Source organism: Hirundo rustica, chromosome 2 (genome assembly GCF_015227805.2).
Source record: "Hirundo rustica isolate bHirRus1 chromosome 2, bHirRus1.pri.v3, whole genome shotgun sequence".
NCBI lineage: Eukaryota > Metazoa > Chordata > Aves > Passeriformes > Hirundinidae > Hirundo > Hirundo rustica.
The window spans coordinates 41,727,924-41,747,013 of record NC_053451.1 but is presented as its reverse complement, the minus strand read 5'-3'; the positions used below and the strand labels follow the sequence as shown (position 1 = coordinate 41,747,013).

The 19,090-nt window shown below is 35.6% G+C and overlaps 1 protein-coding gene across 1 annotated transcript in view; it reads right to left on the bottom strand.

Moving 5' to 3' along the window:
* Positions 1-19,090, bottom strand: part of DYNC2H1 (dynein cytoplasmic 2 heavy chain 1) — a 147,817-nt gene that overhangs the window by 44,038 nt on the left and 84,689 nt on the right. Inside the window, exons 78-82 of the mRNA XM_040056035.2 lie at positions 18,287-18,397; positions 16,348-16,503; positions 14,334-14,409; positions 12,658-12,869; positions 10,830-10,934 (exon numbers count right to left, since the gene is read on the bottom strand). Of these exons, the coding sequence (XP_039911969.1) occupies positions 10,830-10,934; positions 12,658-12,869; positions 14,334-14,409; positions 16,348-16,503; positions 18,287-18,397 (660 nt within the window). The remainder of the gene's footprint in view (positions 1-10,829; positions 10,935-12,657; positions 12,870-14,333; positions 14,410-16,347; positions 16,504-18,286; positions 18,398-19,090) is intronic.

Below are 19,090 nucleotides of genomic sequence, written 5' to 3'. Positions count from 1 at the left end.
TATTTTTTTCGAGATTATGAAACATATAGAAAAGAATTTTTATTTTTGTACAAAAATCTAGCAGACGTCTCTGTAAATCTACAGATATCAAAGCAGATACTCTACTGCCATCTACCAGTTTTAAAAGGATGTAGTCTTAGCACAGAAAACACTTCTATGCTCCATTTCTGGAACAATATATCCCTTTACACAGATTATTTCTGGTTTTATAAGACTTTACAGCACAAACCAGAATATGAATCTATAGCTTAATTACTTTGTTAAATAGTGTGAAAGTACTAACCCAGCGCAATGCAACTGTGTCTTTACTGTGTCACAAGAGGGAGCAGGTTTCTGTGTGACATCCCTTCCGGCAGAACTAGGTACTTCCATACTGTTTCTCACAGCTTGATTGCTGTTCCCTCATTGCTGAGAAAGTAGCCTAAGAGTGAGCTGGCACTGAGACCTCTCTGACTTTCAGTCCCTGACTGTGTCCCTTACCCTCTCCGCAAGAACAGGATCCATGGATGCTGTTAGGCTGAAGGTACTTTAATGGCACTGGTAAGCAAATTATTCCTACTGCATGTGGATCAGTAAGAGACAGTGTAGGTCCATGCTTCCTCTTTTTTTGTTCCATCAAGGCCACCTAGAAACTGCACTTTCACTCATTAAGTAGCTGAAGTATGGCTGGACTCTATAGAGAGATACATGCCTTCTCAATCAAATACAAAGTAAATGTGGCAAACACATTGACCACACCTGTATCTTCCTTAATACAGAAGCAGACCACGTATCATATACCTCTGACAACAGGAAGACTCTCTGTAGAGTACGGGTTCAGGGGAAGGAGGCGGAAGGAAGAAGGTCAGCAGCGTGCTGTAGGTGGACTGCACAAGTCCTAGCTGAATCTTCTCCTAAGGGATAACTAAGAGTTTTACTTCATAGAAGTCCACAGGACACACGTTATCTGGAGACCATGAAGCTAAAAGGAATGCCAGAAGAGGTGGCTGACCTTAACTAATTACACACCCTGACAAAATTTAAGGAGACTGGAAACGGCAGCCTGTTTTTAGAAGCAAACCAGCTTCTCATTTTCAGAGTGCCACTGATATATTTTCATATTCACAGCACCAGTCCTGTGAGAATTAATAAGGTTATTTGAAGCATTACATTGATTCACTAAATGAGTAAAGATGTTTTCTAGCTCTTTTTGTTAGAGCACAGTACTGTGGCTTCCACTCCATTAATAGCACGGCACATTTCCTTCATGCATCACCACAGGTGTATTCAAAATACTCCTCATATTTTAAAAATTTCTTTTAAGTACTCAATCTCTCAGTTGTAATAAATATAGGCTGACATTACTCACCAATTTCTACTAGAGACTGTTAGTCATGTATTTGCGATGTGGGATGTAATAAATGTCAGTAATTAAATGCTCTGAACAATTGAAAGGTTATATAATTGCTAAATTATTTTAAGAAAATAAATTTATGTTCATCTGGAATCCATAGTAATAACGTAAGAATTTCAAGAATAATACAAATTGCTTTTCAATAATTAAAATACTTTTCAATAATTATACACATAGGACTCTACGTGGTGTAATTAGAATTACAAAGGAACAGTAAATATAGAATTCATGCTCTGAGTCCTATCGAGCTGGATTGTGAAAGAGAAAATTGTGTCTGTTGACAAACACTCAAGAAGCTACAGCTATCATTACAGCTGCACCTTGAAAAATAACCACACACCACAGCCCACCTATATACAGTAGAAATACTGCAGTCACATGTATGACTGCAATATTGGGTGGACATACCCTAACTCTTTTTTATCTGACTTGGGTAATAACAACCATGGAGATTTGGTGTACAAACTCAAGCATGATCCAGGAATTTAAGAGTTATCAGCATCCTCATGCACCCTCCCCTACACCTTCTGTCTCTGTTGCTCTCAGAAACAAGGCAAAAAGCAGCACTGGAACCCTTTATCTGATCACAGTTTTAGTAAGACAAGAGAGCTGTTTTAATCTGAGTAAAAGGATATGCAAGGAATAGCAGGAAGAGGTACAAAATCAGCCAGTGACTTGCTGAAAATGAGCACATCAGAAACTACGTAAAACAAAAAAATAAAGAACCCAATGACAAAATGCTTTTTTACTGAAGTCAGTGAGATCATTGCAATTACATTTAATGAGGCAAAATTTGCCTCATGTTTCCTGACCCTGGTTTGTACCTTGTCTACTCTACTAGATTGCTCTACATTGTTCTTCATTATTAGTTTAATATTAATTTTACCTTAAGAAATATTCATCACATAATAAAAAATAGTTATCAAGAAGTTATAAAAAGGTAACTTTTTTCCTACAAAATTTCTCACTTTCAAGTACACACAGACGAGCAAGAGTATTTATTTTAAATAAATACTGCATTTAGTAGCTACAATAAGGTTCAATTAGCTATTCCTTTTGATTTCTGATGGATTTCATTAAAGAAATTGTTGTTTCTCTTCAAGCAATCCCATCTATAAAAAGAATCATTCAGTGTGAGATTTCTGTGCTAGCATTAATTCCTGTGGAGTATTCAATTCGGCAACGTGATTTTGCCTGATTTTGTAAATTTGAGATTGTTCAGATACCATAATTTTCTTAAGTCATGCTGATTTAACGTGTGAATATTAATACTCTGTGTCGAGTTTCTGTAGAACAATCTCTCAAGTTTTCAAATGATTCAGCTGCCGTTCATGATGAGTATGAAATGTCATGGTGTGAATCAGAGAATGACGGAACGGTTGGGGTAGGAAGGCACCTCTAGAGATCACCTAGTTCAACCCCCTGTCAAAGCAGGTTCACCCAGAGCAGGGCACACAGCGTCACCTCCAGACACGCTCCCAGTATCTCCAGAAGAGGAGATATTCAACCATATCCTCTCTGACAGCCTGTTCCAGTTTTCTGTCATCCTCATATTTAGGAAGTTCTTCCTCAGATGAACATACCGCGAATGAGTTTGTGCCCGCTGCCCCTTGTCCTGTCACTGGGCACTACTGAGGAGAGTCTGGTCCCATCTTCTTGATACCCACCCTTAAGATATCTGTAAATCTTAAAATTGATAAAATCCCTCAGCTGTCTCTTCCCCAGGTGAAACAGACTTAACTCTTTCAGCCTCTCCTTGGAAAAGAGATGCTTCAGTCCCCCAACCATCATAGTCTTTCCTTGAGTCCCCTCCAGTAGCTCCTCATCTTTCTTGAACTGAGGAGCCCAGAGCTGGACACAGCTCTCCAGATGTGCCTCCCCAGGGCAGAGCAGAGGGGCAGGATCACCTCCCCTGACCTGCTGGCACTGCTCTTCCTAACGCACCCCAGGGTCCCTCTGGCCTTCTTGGCCACGAGGGCACTGCTGGCCCATGGACAGCTTCTTGTCCACCAGGACCCACAGGTCCTTCTCTGCAGAGCTGCTTTCCAGCAGGTCACCCTAGACTGTGCTGGGGTTATTCCTCCCCAGGTGCAGGACCCTGCATTTGCCTTTGCTGAACCGCATTAGCTTTCCCTCTGCCAAACTTCCCAGCCTGTCCGGTCTCACTGAATGTCAGCACAGCCCTCTGGGCTATCAGTCACTCCTCCCACATGAAAATAAATATGAATACAGGCACAGAGGCACAGCGCCTGTTAAAATACCTAGGCATTTTTAAATACTCCCTATAACACCATGCACAGGAGTTCTGTATAAAAATAAATTTATACTTATAGAAATGATCTGCAAAATGAGATTTTTACTGAGAATAAGAAAAAAACATACAAGCTTTATACTCTGTCAAAGAACTGCATCAACAAAATTTTCATGGGAATTACATCTTACAAAATCCTAAATTAAGAGTTACCTTTTAGTCACAGAAGCCCTCTAAATACCATTATTTGCAACTCTGCATCTTTATATTCCAAAATATATGTGAAAAAAGTGTATTATTAATGATGACTTCACTGAAGAAAATTTCTGAAGTGTTTAACAGCCCACATTGCAAATGCAGGCAGAAATTATTATTCATACTTATATATATGTTGAAGATAGCCATGAAGTAAACTGCAGAATTAAGATTTTGGACTTAGGGAAATAAGACACTGGTTTAATGGCCGTAATGGAGAGGGAAAGTATGATCCAGTATAGGGAAAATTTCAGGCAGTAGAGTGGACAGCACATTAATTTCAGGTGATTAAAAAGGGGAATAAAAGACTGGATTTGTATGAGCTTCAGAACAAGTCCCCTCATTGTGCTGAAAGGCCAGGAGTTTTAGCAAAATGACTGAGTAAGCCTGGAGTATCTCTGTGGACTGAAAGGCAAAAAGAAAATGGAACATATAAGATTAAAAATCAAGGACAGTGGAAGAACTGCTTGGGAAATTCAAGATGAAATTAGAAAAGCCAAAGCCCTTATGAAATCACAAAAGCCAAAGCTGGAGATAAGACCAGCAGGAAACATTTAGGGGTGAAATGGGTTTGAACACATACGAAAAAAGTTCAAAGAAAACATGGCGCATTGGTCGAGTGTAAGAGAACATAAGCGAGGCATGGTACATAAAACCTGAAGTATTCTAAGGCCTCTGTGCATGGTGCAGGAAGCAAAGGAGCAGATAATACTGGGAAATAAACAGCCCATGCAAAGAACATGAACACAGTCATACACTAACAGGGACCTCAGTCCAGCTGCTGGCCGGTCACCAGCTGTGCTCCCGATGCTCAGTAGCGCGGCCGGTTCTGTTCCGTGTCTTTATCAATGATCTCACCGAGGAGATGGAGCATGCTCCCAGCACACTGGCACACAGTGGGCAAGTCTCACAAGGTCATGCTCACAAGCACACTCTCTTCCATTAATGTGAATGATAGCCCTGCCAAAGGAGGCATAATGGTGGGAACCATTCACTTGCTTCAGCAGTTCAATAAAATAAAACTGGTTACAAACAAATGAAATTTGAAATGTGTCGGTTTTTCACTGCCCTGGAAAACAGACCAAGCAAAAAAAAAAAGAAAAAAGTCTACTAATTAATAAAATCCCTTTTTTGTCTTTAAGACAAGCACTGCAACTTGTGTATGCTAGGATGCTTGAAATTTCACTTCCTACTCTTGAACTTTTCAACTTGAAATTGAATACTTAGATATGAAGTGCAAGTGTGACAACTATATTTACATTGTTACAATATTCAAAGCGGGGGAATGGCAAAACCAACTATTTTCAAAACCCTGTTCTAATAAAAATCTCATTTTTTCAAACAATCCAGTTTTCAGAAGAAAAGAAACCCTCCTGTACTCTGGGTAAGCAACAACCTCATAGTTACAGCTAATTTCTTTAACCTCAAATGCTCACTAAAATGTTCATTATACGAGTTTTAGAAATTCTGTTGACATTATTGCAAAGCTTGATTCAAAGTTCAACGGAAAGAAATAGGTCATTCCAAAAGGTGATTCACTCTTTTATTTTAGATGTCTATCTAAGACTGGCACAAATTATTCGCTGTAGCTGCTTTTCTTTCCTTAGTAACAAAAAATAAAAGGATGACTACCTAAGAAGAGGTGGATAATATTCATATGATAGAAGCTAGTTGAGGCGTATTACACTGGGGTTTCTTTAATTTCAATTTGCTTTGAACTTGGCTTATCATATTTTTCTATCACAGTACCTAAACATTTAAAAGAAAAACACATAAGAAATTATTCCAATATAAATCAGGGGAATTTGAAGTGGCTTGAATCAATAAATACATCACAAGCCTTTTCTAGCAGGATTTAAACAAAATATCCTCTAAGAGCTCAACTAAAAATCTGACAGAACCTCTCTGTGTATTTCAAAGATAAACTCTAATTCCACAATATCTGTTTTTAAAATACCATTGACTTGTGGGTAATGTTAGAACAATATCTAAATAAAATATTTGGTATTAACACAGGAGGTATTTTAAGAAATTTTAAAACACTAACTGAAGATAATATCAGTGAAGGAAACAGGATTTCAGACATCTACATAATTCACTCCATGGCAGGTATGAATACAGTATCTTGGAGCTGGACCTGTAATACACAGGCAGCCTAGATAACCATTAGATTAGGCACCTAACTCTGAGAAAAATAAAGCTTTGTTAGATGACTATCACCCTTAGAAAATATTTTTTCTTTATATTAGTTTTGCTGCCATATGTAGTGACTACCCAAAAAAATATGTTTCAGTAAATAAAAGGGGAAGTTTGTGACGTTCAGCAAAAAAATTAAATCTGAGAAAACTAAATTACCTTATATCCTCTACCCTGTCACAGAAAATGGCAGACAGATTTGGATTCTATTTGAGACTATAAAATTAGTATGAAAAAGGTTCTTAAAGCAAGTAATTTTGTTCCAAAATCTGGACCACCTAAACTGCAGAGTATCACTAGCCTGGTTGAAAAGCAAATAAAATTACAAAGGACAAAATCTAGGAGGAGAAATACTTCCAACAAGTTCCACTGAAGTGAACTGGAACTCAGTTAATATTTAGGTTATAAGTATTCAGAGATCAAAAATTTTAATTCATATATAAAATCTACAAATAAATATTTTTTGTGGTATTTCTTCAAAAATTTGGTGAGATGCTACAGACTGTGGACTCTTCAGCAATGAGTCCCAAAGGATTATTTTACATCTCTGATGTCCTTAAGCATTTTGAAAGTGTATTGGGTTGACCTTGGCTGGCCACCAGGTGACCACCAAAGCTGTTCTATCAGCTGTTCTATCACTCCCCTATCCAGCTGGACAGAGAAAAGAAAATGTAAGGAAAGGTTCATGGGTTGAACTAAGGACAGGGAGACATCACTCACCAGTTACCATCACAGGCAAAACAGACTTGAATTGTGGAAATTAATTTAATTTATTGCTAATCAAATCATATTAGGATAATGAGAAATTAATCTTCTAATGCCTTCTCACCACCCCTCATTTCTTCCTGGCCTCAACTTCAGTCCTGAAATCTCTACCTCCTCCAATCTGAGTAGAGCAGAGCAACAGAGAATGGGGGCTGTGGTCAGTTCATCACATGCTGTCCCTTGTCTCTTCACTCTCTTTCCCTGCTCCAGCATGGGGTCCCACTCACTTAGGCATTACCCCATGAAGTTTAAAAAGCAAGTTTCAATTATGCATGCACAATCAACCTCAGGAGGTCATCAAAAGTTACTGCAAATCCACAGACTGGCTTTCCACTTCTGCCATCACTGGGATGGTAGACATAAAAGAATCAAGATGCTGTCCAAGTATAGAGAGACTGTAACTACCCTTTATCTTTGCATGATAATGTGCGAGAGTACTCATTCATTTATGAAAATATCAAAAACAACCTATTCTTCAACTTTACTGATACTTAACCAGTCTCATATGATATTCTCTGTGAAACATTATAATGTGTAAAAATGCTGAATTCCTGAGGGAATTATTAAACATAGTATTGTATACAGAAACTAGCAATGAGCAAGCCACGTGCTAGCCATATTCATTATCACTGGCAGTCATATCTGAAGAATCTTGTGCAACTTGCCAGTTACTGACTGTCTTTTTTTCTCAAAATAATTTACTGTATTATTGAAGAATGTTTAGATTACCCAGTTGAGTGATCATATATAGCTACAACTTACAGGCTGCAGTCATTTGCGTTCGGCAGGATTTGTGGGGATCACACGTGCTACACTCTAGAGAGTGCCTGCAGTGAGTATGTCTGCTGTGCAAAGAAGGGAGACACAACAATGCCTCTGCATTTTCATTCCATCCTCCTAGGGTGGTTACTGGCAATAACTCATATTAGTTGCAGGTATGGTAAATCCTGGACAGAAAAGTTCTTATCGGTTTTCCAAGGTTTAAAAATACATACACATGTCTGCCTGTTTCAGTCTGTCAAAATTCTTGTTTTCACATATGATAAATTTTATTTTGATGACGACACTTATGTATAGTTCTATTACAATTATAATGAAGGATGAGATTTGTTGATAAGCATTCATAAAAGCACAGAACTAAGAATCAGAGATGAGTCCACTTGCACCAAAATCCCATTTTGCAAGAAGGTCACTGGAGAAATACCTAAATTACAGACTCTTCTCATTGCACAGGAAGCCTAAAACAAACCTCCACATATTCTGATTACTCTAATCATTGGTTATAACTTGGACTAGGAGACTGGACCACCTGAACACGGGCCAATACGCAGGCAAGACACAGTGTTTATCAGATCAAGAGAAAGGAGCATGACTGCAACTAAGTGGTAAGGACTGTTGCTGAGTATGAGGAAAATGAGCTGCAGTACAGAAAATCTCTACCTGGTGTAAAGCAGGTAGGATGAGGTATACTGACTCCTGCACTGTCAGTGGGGTTTTTTTCTGTTTTAATGCACTGCTCTGCAAAGAGAACATAGCAAGAGTTGTGAGATTATTCCCAACCATATTCAACATAAGAGACGTGTCAAAGGCTCATTCTAACATCAGGTGAGGCAGAAACGAAGAGAGACAGTGAACTCTAGAAAACCAGGCTCTAAAAATTTACTTATCTTTACCTACTTAGTGCAACTAAGCACATAATTCAGAAGAAAAACAAAAAAAAGAGTAAGTTTTCTAAAAAGATCATGTCTTTTCAAGTAATTTTTTTAAAAGAAGGATTTTACCAGTATCCATTGAATATTAATACTCTCTGAATTACCGCACAGAACATTGTAAGACATAATTTCTAATAAATTAATTAGTAATTGCCAATGTAAAAATAATACTGGTAGCAATATTCAGTTTTTAAATTATAAAAGTTCCCTGCTGATAAGAAGCTATGAATATAGTCAACAATTGTAAAATTTCTGAAGAAAGACCCTTTCTTTTTATTGATGTTTTAGATTTACACAAACATTAGCACTGCATAGCTTATGGAAGAGATATCTGCATGACTTCAAAATGCTGCAGCACTGTGCTGCAGCCTATTTCTACTAGAGTAAAGTGTGTTGCTGCAGCAACACATGCTATTGCTTCTAGGAATGAAAAATTAATAACATTCAGAGAAAGTCTACAGAATCAGTGAAGTACTGGACATGGTATTACATTTCACCTTTCTGATGTTAGAGACATGACGGCTGAGCTGGCAGCAACTGATTTCTGACTACCCTTGTTCATTCACCTTTCCTTTGCTTTAGCTTGGTAAAGGATTTATGAGAAACACTCCTCTTAGAAAACAACCACTGAATTTCCAGTTGTGAACCATGGGATCACCTATGGATCTAAAACAGCTGCCAAACTGTCAGACATGGAAACGGAGTGGGATTCACCGTGAGGGAGAAGCACAGTTTAAGGAAAATCTCACTCACATTTTATTTAAATTGCCTAAGACTTAAAGAAATAATGCAAAATACTATTGGAAGGATGAGCAAATATCTCATATGACAAAAAAATTATCTCACAGAATTGTAACTACAGCAGTCCCACATTTTCATGATTTTAACCCATAGTTTATAGTTTATAATCAATGCTATGGCAGACCAGTTCAGCAGAGTGTGAGTTTACATGTAAATGCACCCATTATCTATTTCCCTTCACACAGGAACTCTGAGTCTACTCTGATTTTCAAATATTAGCATTTTTAACAACTGCAGATTTTAACAAGTTATGAAAGCACAGCTGAAATTAAAAAAAAATTTAAAAAGCAGCAGTCTACAGTGAATCTGAGAGAAACAAAAGCATTGAAATGGAGGTTTATGTAAATGATTTTAGGACAAAATCAAAGAGAGCTATGTTGAATCTTGAAGCATGCATTAGCTTTGTAATAGACAAGTTCTTGAGTTCATCCTATTTGTCTTTACATATCTATGTATTCATGTCCTAAAGAAATCACAAATAGTTTGACAATACAGCTATGGATTTAAGTGAACAGAAATATTAAAACAAATTTTCCAGTACTACCAGATAGGCAACAAGTGCAATACTTAAAGGCTTTTTTGACTTTTTTTTTTTTTTAAGTAGGTCAGAGGCCTTACACCAATAGCAGATTTCTGCTTGGAGCCCTTTTTAAGTGACTGTGAACAATTAGATACTTTTTAAAAAAAACTGTAAGCCTTGAATTCATAGAAAATTCCAGTTATAGGACACTTCCAACTGATTTTGCCAAGAAAGGTTGGACCAGATGATCACTGACGTTTCTTCCAACCCATGATTCTATGATTTAATTTCTTCCTCACTATAACTTGTCCATACATAAGACAGCACACCAGGGCTGGGTAGAAAATTGACGAGAGCCTTGATATACAGACCAAGTCACTTCACAGCTCTGATTTAAGATTCTCAAATACATCAACTTTCATGTTATCTGACACAACTAATTTACCCGTCAAATAAACTATGCTAATGAGTATTTAAAAGATTTGTATTGTTTAACTGCACTAATACAGTAATTGTGTGCCCTCATCCAGACTTCATTTTAAAAATCACATTTCTAACTAGAATGGAATTTTGGACTAATTGGAAGAATTCTGGAATTTCAGGAAAAATTCTTTAGATTTTTTATTATAGGAAAAGCATAAAATCTTACCCAGATTCTATGTGTAAAACTATCATACCACTCTTCAACCTGAACTGAATTATACTATTGGAAACTTTCTCAATAATTATCTGTTTATTTAAGTTCAAATGAATACTCCTGCAACTAAATGTCATTACAGTAAAGTATTCTCCAGATAAAAGTCAATATCTTTTAAAAATACATCAATTTACTTCGACTTTTTTATGGAAACTGCATTTATGAACAGGTGGTTGGGTTCTTCAGCTTATAATGACTGCAGAAAAGATTCAGACATCAATGAAAAATGCTAACTTTACCTGGGAACTGATGATACGCTGTGAGGAACGAGCAATATTAGCTGGCAGACCAAAAAAGTCAGGTTTATCATCTTCTGGAAGGCTTTCAATAATATTACGATAATCCTGCATTAGAAGAAAAGAATAGACAGAACAGAGGGAACTTTTTATTCTGCTCATGAAAATTAACAGCATATGCTGAAAAGAATTTCATTAAGCGCACAGCACAACACAAAGACTAAAATAAGTATATAAGACAGGACATATTATGGTAATCTTATTTATAGATTTCTTAATTTTATTTATCAGAAACAATCTTCTTTTATACAACATTTCCACTCTAAAAGAGAAAAAAGCAATTCTGATTACAGTGATGCTATCAAATGAAAACAAAAATATGCCAAGGCTGGCCCTGAAAAGTACGTACAATACTTCTGTTGAAAACTTAAATGTAAGATTAATGACAATACAGAAAAAAAAAATACTGTGGCATTTGGAATTCTAAAAAGAGTATAATAGATATTTTTAAAAATTAAGAGCACTCATTTCTATTTAAATCTATGAACATATTCACCTAAAGAAAGTGAAATAGTTGAGGTAAAAATAGGTTTGCACAATTATTGGAGGTGTAGAATAGCATCAGTAGTGGTTACAGTGTAATAGTCATTAGTGATGCCCTCTTGCACAAAATAGACAAGAGGCCTTACAGACTAAGGTAGCCCAATGGGGTTGGACATCTCTTTTATTGTGATTTAAAGGCAAAAATATTTACTGCCTGAAAGTCTGGCTGCACTCTGTTGCATACGTGCCACGTGCATTTTGTCTTTGCTGTAGGAGCATGTACTAGATAGGCACAACTCACTTTAATCTGGAATTTCACTTCAGAGCAACAAGTAGCAGAACTCTACACCAAACACTGAGGAAATAATACCTGAAGACAAAGAACCATAAATTCTTACATATATAATCATATAAGCTATCGAGAGATATTAAATGCTGTGCAGGCTAGGAAAAAAGGTTCATCTACTTGACCATATTATGTACAAGAAAAGAGACCAGCCTTGTTTGTTTATCCCTTCTGTTTCTATGATATTAACTCAGCACATCTATAAAAAAATAAAAAATAATGGTCATAATAAAGTAATGAAAAAAAAAACCCAAACCAAACCTGAGCAGTCACAATCCAGATAAATAATGTCAAATCACAGCAATTTACTTTAACTGAGATAATACTATTTATATCCATTCACATTAGAGGTCTAGTATGGAGTCCTCCGTTAGAATGCAAGTGCATCTTAATCACAGTAACAACAATAATTATATTGTGAAAGGATAGGGAGAGATCAGTTGTTTAGACTGGTGAATTCCCTATATTTTACACAAAAGAAATATTGAAGAAAAATCCGAATCAATATTTATCACCAAATAAAATGTCATATACCCTCCATGGCATATCAACAGATTTTCAGAATGTTGATATATTCTGGAAACAAGACGGTATATTCTCATTTTCCTGTTTCATCCATAAGTTGTAGGAATATTTATGAGTCTTTAAAAAACTACTGTTATGTTTATATTTTTGTATAATTAGGATATCATTATATCTTCATAAATTAAACAAATTTCTTTTACTAAAATCTTCATAACTAGGCTGCTCTGTACTGCAGTCCAATCAGACATCATAAAAAAAATAGTGAAATGACAGAGTTAATGCCCCATACAAAAGAGAGAGTTTTTGAAGAAATAGAGGTATCCTTTGGATTGTAACTTTGGTTTTCTCTGTGGAAGTATTTCAAGAATAATTATTGGAAAAAAAATGTTTATTAGGTGATAGAAGATGTACACCTACCAAAATACTGCAGGAATTTGGTAAAGAGATCGAACATGGGAAAGTACTCATCCTCTTGCCTCTGGCATTTACACTGCCAATGATCCGGGAATTGAAAAGCTGCTCCAAATAGGACCGAAGAACCCTCATATCAAAGTAATTATCTACACGACCTCCATAAATTGCATTTTCAAACAAGCCATGAACAAATTCCCACTGAAAATCTTTGGAACCTGTGAATTAATTAATTAGTATTAGTTTTTGTCACTGAATAGCATTGCATTATAAGCATTTCTTCTTGTCACTGCAGCTCTTCAGAGTAATGAAAAGAGATGAACATCAAATAATTAATTTTTAATTGTTCTTCTATATGAACAAACAGTAAAAGCTGCAGAAACTTGAAAGGGTTTGTAAATATTTGTCATTGAAAAAATGAACACTTAGTGTGCTGCAAATGAATGATTAGAAATTCTGCTTCAGACTTGAAGCGCTTTTTGGAACTAGTTATATGCATTTCAGAAATTATTTTATTAAAACTTTAATTTTGTGCTTCTTTGTCATAAATAAAATTTTATACACTATTTTCTATCACAGTACCATCTGATCTCGTAATATAAACTGACTGATTAAATCAAAAGCAGATCATGCTCCAAATACGTGAGATTACTGGAAATGTCATCTTTCAAACACAAGGAGGACCAGGATAGACATTCTGCAAATCATTACTAATCACACAACATAGCACATAAATTTAAGCATGTTAATAACAATTTCCTGGTCAGATTGATGTTGCGTTATATTACTCTGACACAGCTATATCCCTCAAGTTCAAAACAACTTATTTTTCCTCCATTCTATCATAGTTGCCCAAAATAACTACATGGGACAATGGTCTACTTGTATCCTATTAGCTTTCATGTGCAGGTGAAAGCTTGATTGGAACAGTACTTCATAAAGCCTGCTGGAAGAGGGAAGCGGCAATTACTTTAACTGGGGGCTTACTGATGGCAACTTGTTTCCTAATGCTTCAGTCATTCCTTCATAAGTAAAGATACTTTCACAGTAATAATTAATGATTATCATTGACAGTTAATGACTCAATCTCTTTACCTCACTGTGTGGTATAAGTCTGCACAACTAAGGTCTAATTTCCGAAGTACTAACCATCCACAAATCCCATTTAAGTCAACGATTATAAATTATCTCTGCATATCAGTTCCTAGCTTTACTTTGAAATTTCACTAAACGTAAGGAGTTAAAAAAAATTACCTTTACCACATTAACTAATATTGGAAATTTCTACACTGGTTAACAGAACAATCATGTGGGGTCTATCTAATACTGAGTTTCAATACAAAGAATTCTTTCATATTCAATTTATATTCAATTAATTTATTCAATATTTAGGGGAACTCACACTGGAAAGGAATGGAGACTCAAGGTTTCATCTTAGAGGCAGCCCTGTATTTCCTATTTCTTCCTTTGGACTCAAGAAGCTGAGCAGCATACTCCCTGGTCACTAAGAATTATTGGTTTATCATCAGTCAAAAATGTATTTATGATTCATCCTATTTTTCTACTTTTGCTTACTGATGATGAGCTCTACAGCATCTCCACTTTTATATGAGTGATACAGAAAAATAAAGCTCTTTATGCTACATTGCTACTAATAGGACCTTCCTTAAGAAGTAACTTACCCTCAAACAGTCTATCAATAATGTCAAAACCAGCACGTAGATCAGACAAAGAAAATTCATAAAACTTGGTCCAACCCTACCATGAAAAGAAATCCAAAGAATTTAATTAGTCACATAATGATGAAGTAGAAGACCATGTGGTTCATGTGGTTACTGAATGCTGTACACCTAACAAAAAAAGAAACAACCTGTGTCCTCTAAAGTGCATGTTTTGAAACATTCAATAGAGGTAGTATAAAAAAAATCAGTTTTAATAGTGCATTTGATATTATATACTTACAAAAACCAGAATCCAATGAGTATGAAAAATATAAACTTATATTTTATTTTTTATCAGTATTTACTTCAACTAAAACTTGCTGACATCTGCAACTAGATTATGAATTGAATTACAATTGTTTATTTCTGAGGGTCTTTTTGTATTTCAGTATTTAGACAGTATTTTCATAAACAGGACTGATTCTTCAAATATAGTCTTGAATATACTCTCATAACCCTACCCTTAATACATGTCACTTCTCATCTGACCAAAAAAATTATCAATTACTGCTACCATTACCATAAAAATGTTGACCACCATATGTATATCTTCATAATTTGCAGTTTTTACCTGCTTTTTGTTCTTGGGGCATTAGTCTTTATGCTGCAGGAATGCATTCTGTATATGTAATTCTCACCAAAAGCTTTCAGTGTAAATGGATAAGTATAAATAAATACTGATATATGATAAATCATTTAGGAAATCCAGATCTCAAAGGTATGTCCTGTTGCTCTATTTTTTTACAGTGTACTTTGCATATGGATGATATCATAGCAACAGTGCATATGATTCATGATGAGAAATGCAAATGTGTCAGGAACATGCACATGTCCAGTGAGATGAATACAGCCTGAGGTCAAGACTGCAGCTGCTTCACAGATCACAAAAACTATCAGCCAGCCACCATGAAGGTCCTATTCTGGAAAGGTGCTCCTAATAATATCTTTGTTGGGGTTTTTGGACAGATCTGTACATGAACCCAAAACAATTCAAAATTCATTATAAAATACAGGAGCTTCTATCTGAGATTAACTACAGTCCATCAATGTTAGAAATTGATCATCTTGTAATATAAATCCATCACTGTCTGCACATTTGTGCAGTGGAATTAAAGAGAGCACCAATCCTATCTTGTGTTACTTGAAAAACTGGCCAAATGAACATGAATTTGAACAAGAACAAGGAGAATTCATGAGTCATTTTAATACTTGAATTTTCACCTATTGTACTTCTTGAACACCATATTCAAAACCCTGTTATGGCAAAAAGCAAACAATTTAAAAAATCACAAAGTCAAAACTAGCAAAAATCTCTCAAACATTCTAAACTGCCAGATCAAACCCTTCAGATGACACAGTAATTTTATATCTAGTCTAAATAGAATAAAATAAACTAGACATAAAGCAGTTTGCTGTTTGGTGGGGTTTCTTTGGTTTGTTTAATTTAAGGATCTTGCAGCAGAAAAAAATGCTCACCTTAATCAAAAATTTAACTAAGGAAAAAACACATCTCTGAAAATCATTATAATCTTTGTAAGAAATTAATGATTTCCCTTTTTCTTCCTTCTCCTTGAAAGAGTTTGTATGAAGGAAGTGTGGACAATGTCACCTCCTCCTTCCCTCCAGTATCTCTTTTCTCATGTCTTCCATTCAATTGTGTTTCTATAACATTTTTGCCTGTCCCAAGCAAACAGGATTGACAGAATCTTTTCCACACTTCAGTAGCAGTATCACTTTGTATATGAATCACGAAATAACCCCATGCAGGCAGAGGCAATTTTCACAGAGACAAGGACTGAGGTTACCAGGATCTTATTCTGCAATGAATTCAGAGACAATAAAGGCAGGCACCAGAAATATCCAAGTTTTTCTCATTTCTGAATATGACCCAACATATACAGTTGAAAAATACTTCCAAGAATAAAAGCTAATAAATGGGGCAAAGTTTTTTAAAAGATAGCAAATAAAATATTACCTGAGGGATATAATTTCTTCTTTCTTGGCATACAGCATGAAACCATGCTAAACAAAAGAGAGAATGTGCTCTGGACAAATTTCCCTTTTTGTTGATTTGCTCTGGTGTCCAAGATTCATAAGTTCGCAAGAGATTTTTTTTGAGACCTGGAGGTGCCTGCATTGGAAGGAAAAACACTGTTCTAGACAGAAAACCTGGTATTTTTATGTCCTCTTCTCTTAGATTATAACCTGGAATTTGTAACAATGAAATGACCAACAGTACTTAATGGAATAAAATTTAACAAGAAAAAAAAATGTCATGAATGGCCTAACAACAGAATGATTCTATAGTGAAAACAACTTCAAGATACTGAAGGAAATGGTAACCAGGACCAACTTACAGGACTGCACTACACTAAAAGAACTTAGTGAAAGCATAGTAGTTTATCCAAATAAATCAGCATAAAGTAAATTCAATTCTTTTCAACCAAAAGAACTGTTTTTCTGATTTCACAACCTCAGCTACCAATTACTTCTGTGATGTGATGAATGTCAAGCTCCCTTATGCCATCCCCATACTCTGCTAGCTAGCATACAAATATGGTATATACGTATGATAAAATGCCAGTTCTCAGATTTAGTGGTAGGTAATGCTCACTACCACTAGAAATAACTGCACTTAAGGTGTAGGCAGTAACCAAAATTACAGTGCTTAAACATAAAAACAACTGGATACTCAACCATTCCCAAATTATTTGCAAGTCTGAAGGCAAACATAAATTTTAAAGATATTTAAATTACAATTTTGTGTTTCTAAAAATGTTTGTTAGTCTTTCTCTTTTGAAAAATGGCTGTTAATGTTTCCTAAGATTACCATTGTTGCCTCTAACAAACAATTGCAAAATACTGCAGTAAATTGACTTTTTTTTTTTTTTTTTTTAATACCATTATCTTCATTGGTAGCATTCTACATACCTTGGGACATACTACAACCATATGATAATCAAGTATCATTTGACAAGTCACTGCCTATCCCTGTTCTCTCATGGTAACAAAATACTTACTGCAATGGGAAAGGAAACAAAATTATTTGGAATACTGCACTTGTGCAAAGTTCCAATTATTCCAAAGATAGTGGGATGAATCCCACAGTCCTGCAGTTTCTGTACCATTGAAGACCTCAATATAAGCAAGAGGGTACTGCAAAACCTTTAAAATATCCGCAGCAAATGTAAAAGTGTAACTATTTCAGCTTCTTGAAAGTCAGGAACATTGGACTCTAAAAGATCAAAGTTTCCTGGATTAGCTGCAGGCAAAATCTTCACACTCCATTATGAATGGAACACTTAGGAGCACTCCCACTAATGATTTCCATATTGGACATTACTGCTTAAGTGGATTCATCATTAGACTACTTTCCAATCAACTGGAGGAACATGGTTCCAGTTATTCCTTAAGCTGAGCCACTTCAAATGCAAAGGCCTCAATTTTGAGTAAAGGCTTTTAATTGTATATTCTGCTATATGGGAGGAGAACCATTTTTGTTGAGAGAGTCCAGTGAATATAAAGCTACAGGGCCAAAAAGAAAAATAAAGAAGAGAAAGTGGGATTCTGTAATCCTCAGATGAGGATATTCATCAAGGAGAAATTCTTTATTTTCCATCCAAGTAACAACACCTGTGTTGATTCTTATTTTTAAGAAAAACTGATCAAATGCACAAAATAATTTGGAGCACAAAACAGAACAAATGCTTCTCCTATATTTTCAGTTCATACTTCCAATTGGAAAAAACATCTAGGAAAAAATCATCTTTCAAGGTAAACTCATTGTATTTTTTGTATTACATGTAACTGAAATATAAGGTAAAACCAGTTATTCTATCTAAACATACAGTTTGCTATACATCAAGGTTCATTCAATGGAAGAATCTAACAAAAGCTTTCCAAACAGATCTTACTTCGTAAGTTATTTTCAGACTTGACTGAAGCAAAATTGGAGTAAATTTCGGATGAACTTCTGTAGTAAGCCAAAGACGAAAGTTTGGTTGAGGATGTAATGTATTCAGTTCCTATTAAAGAGATGTTAGATATTGAAATATTTGGGGTGATTGGGGCTTTTTATACATAGAACAGTATTTACAAAATTATAATACCCTGGATTAGAAAGTTGAGCTCATCTAAAAAATTGACAGATGCTTATACACATAAGGTTATAGTTCAAGATGTGTTGCCTCCGCACATTCTGTATTATTGCTGTGCTCAAATTTGAAGTTCATCCTAGCTGTGTCAAAATATTTGCGCTTTTCTCCTAGCTACTAAATTCAGGACATAAAAATATAAAGCAGTTCTTTACTTCTTTTAAGTACAATAACAACATGCAGAAAGCTACATCAAAAATTATGAAGGCTCGCAATGTGGGCAGCATATCAACAACAGATCTCAATGACTTTCAACACCAGTATGGCTATATTAATCACTACCTCACTGTGGTACACTTGGGTCCATATTCAAAGACTGTGAGAACTGAATTCCTGTACCTGGATGGAACTCAATTATGAATATGCAGCAGTCTCTTAAGGGGATGTTCAAATGTAAGAATTACATAGCCTCACACTTGTTAATGGTATGCAAAACAGGCAAGGGAATGTGCAGAGTCAAACATCAGCAAATCTTAAGTCTATATTAGGCTCAGCAAGAAGTTCAACACACTCAGTATTATGTTTCGTGTGGAAAGAGTAAGACCCACCTGACACATATCCATA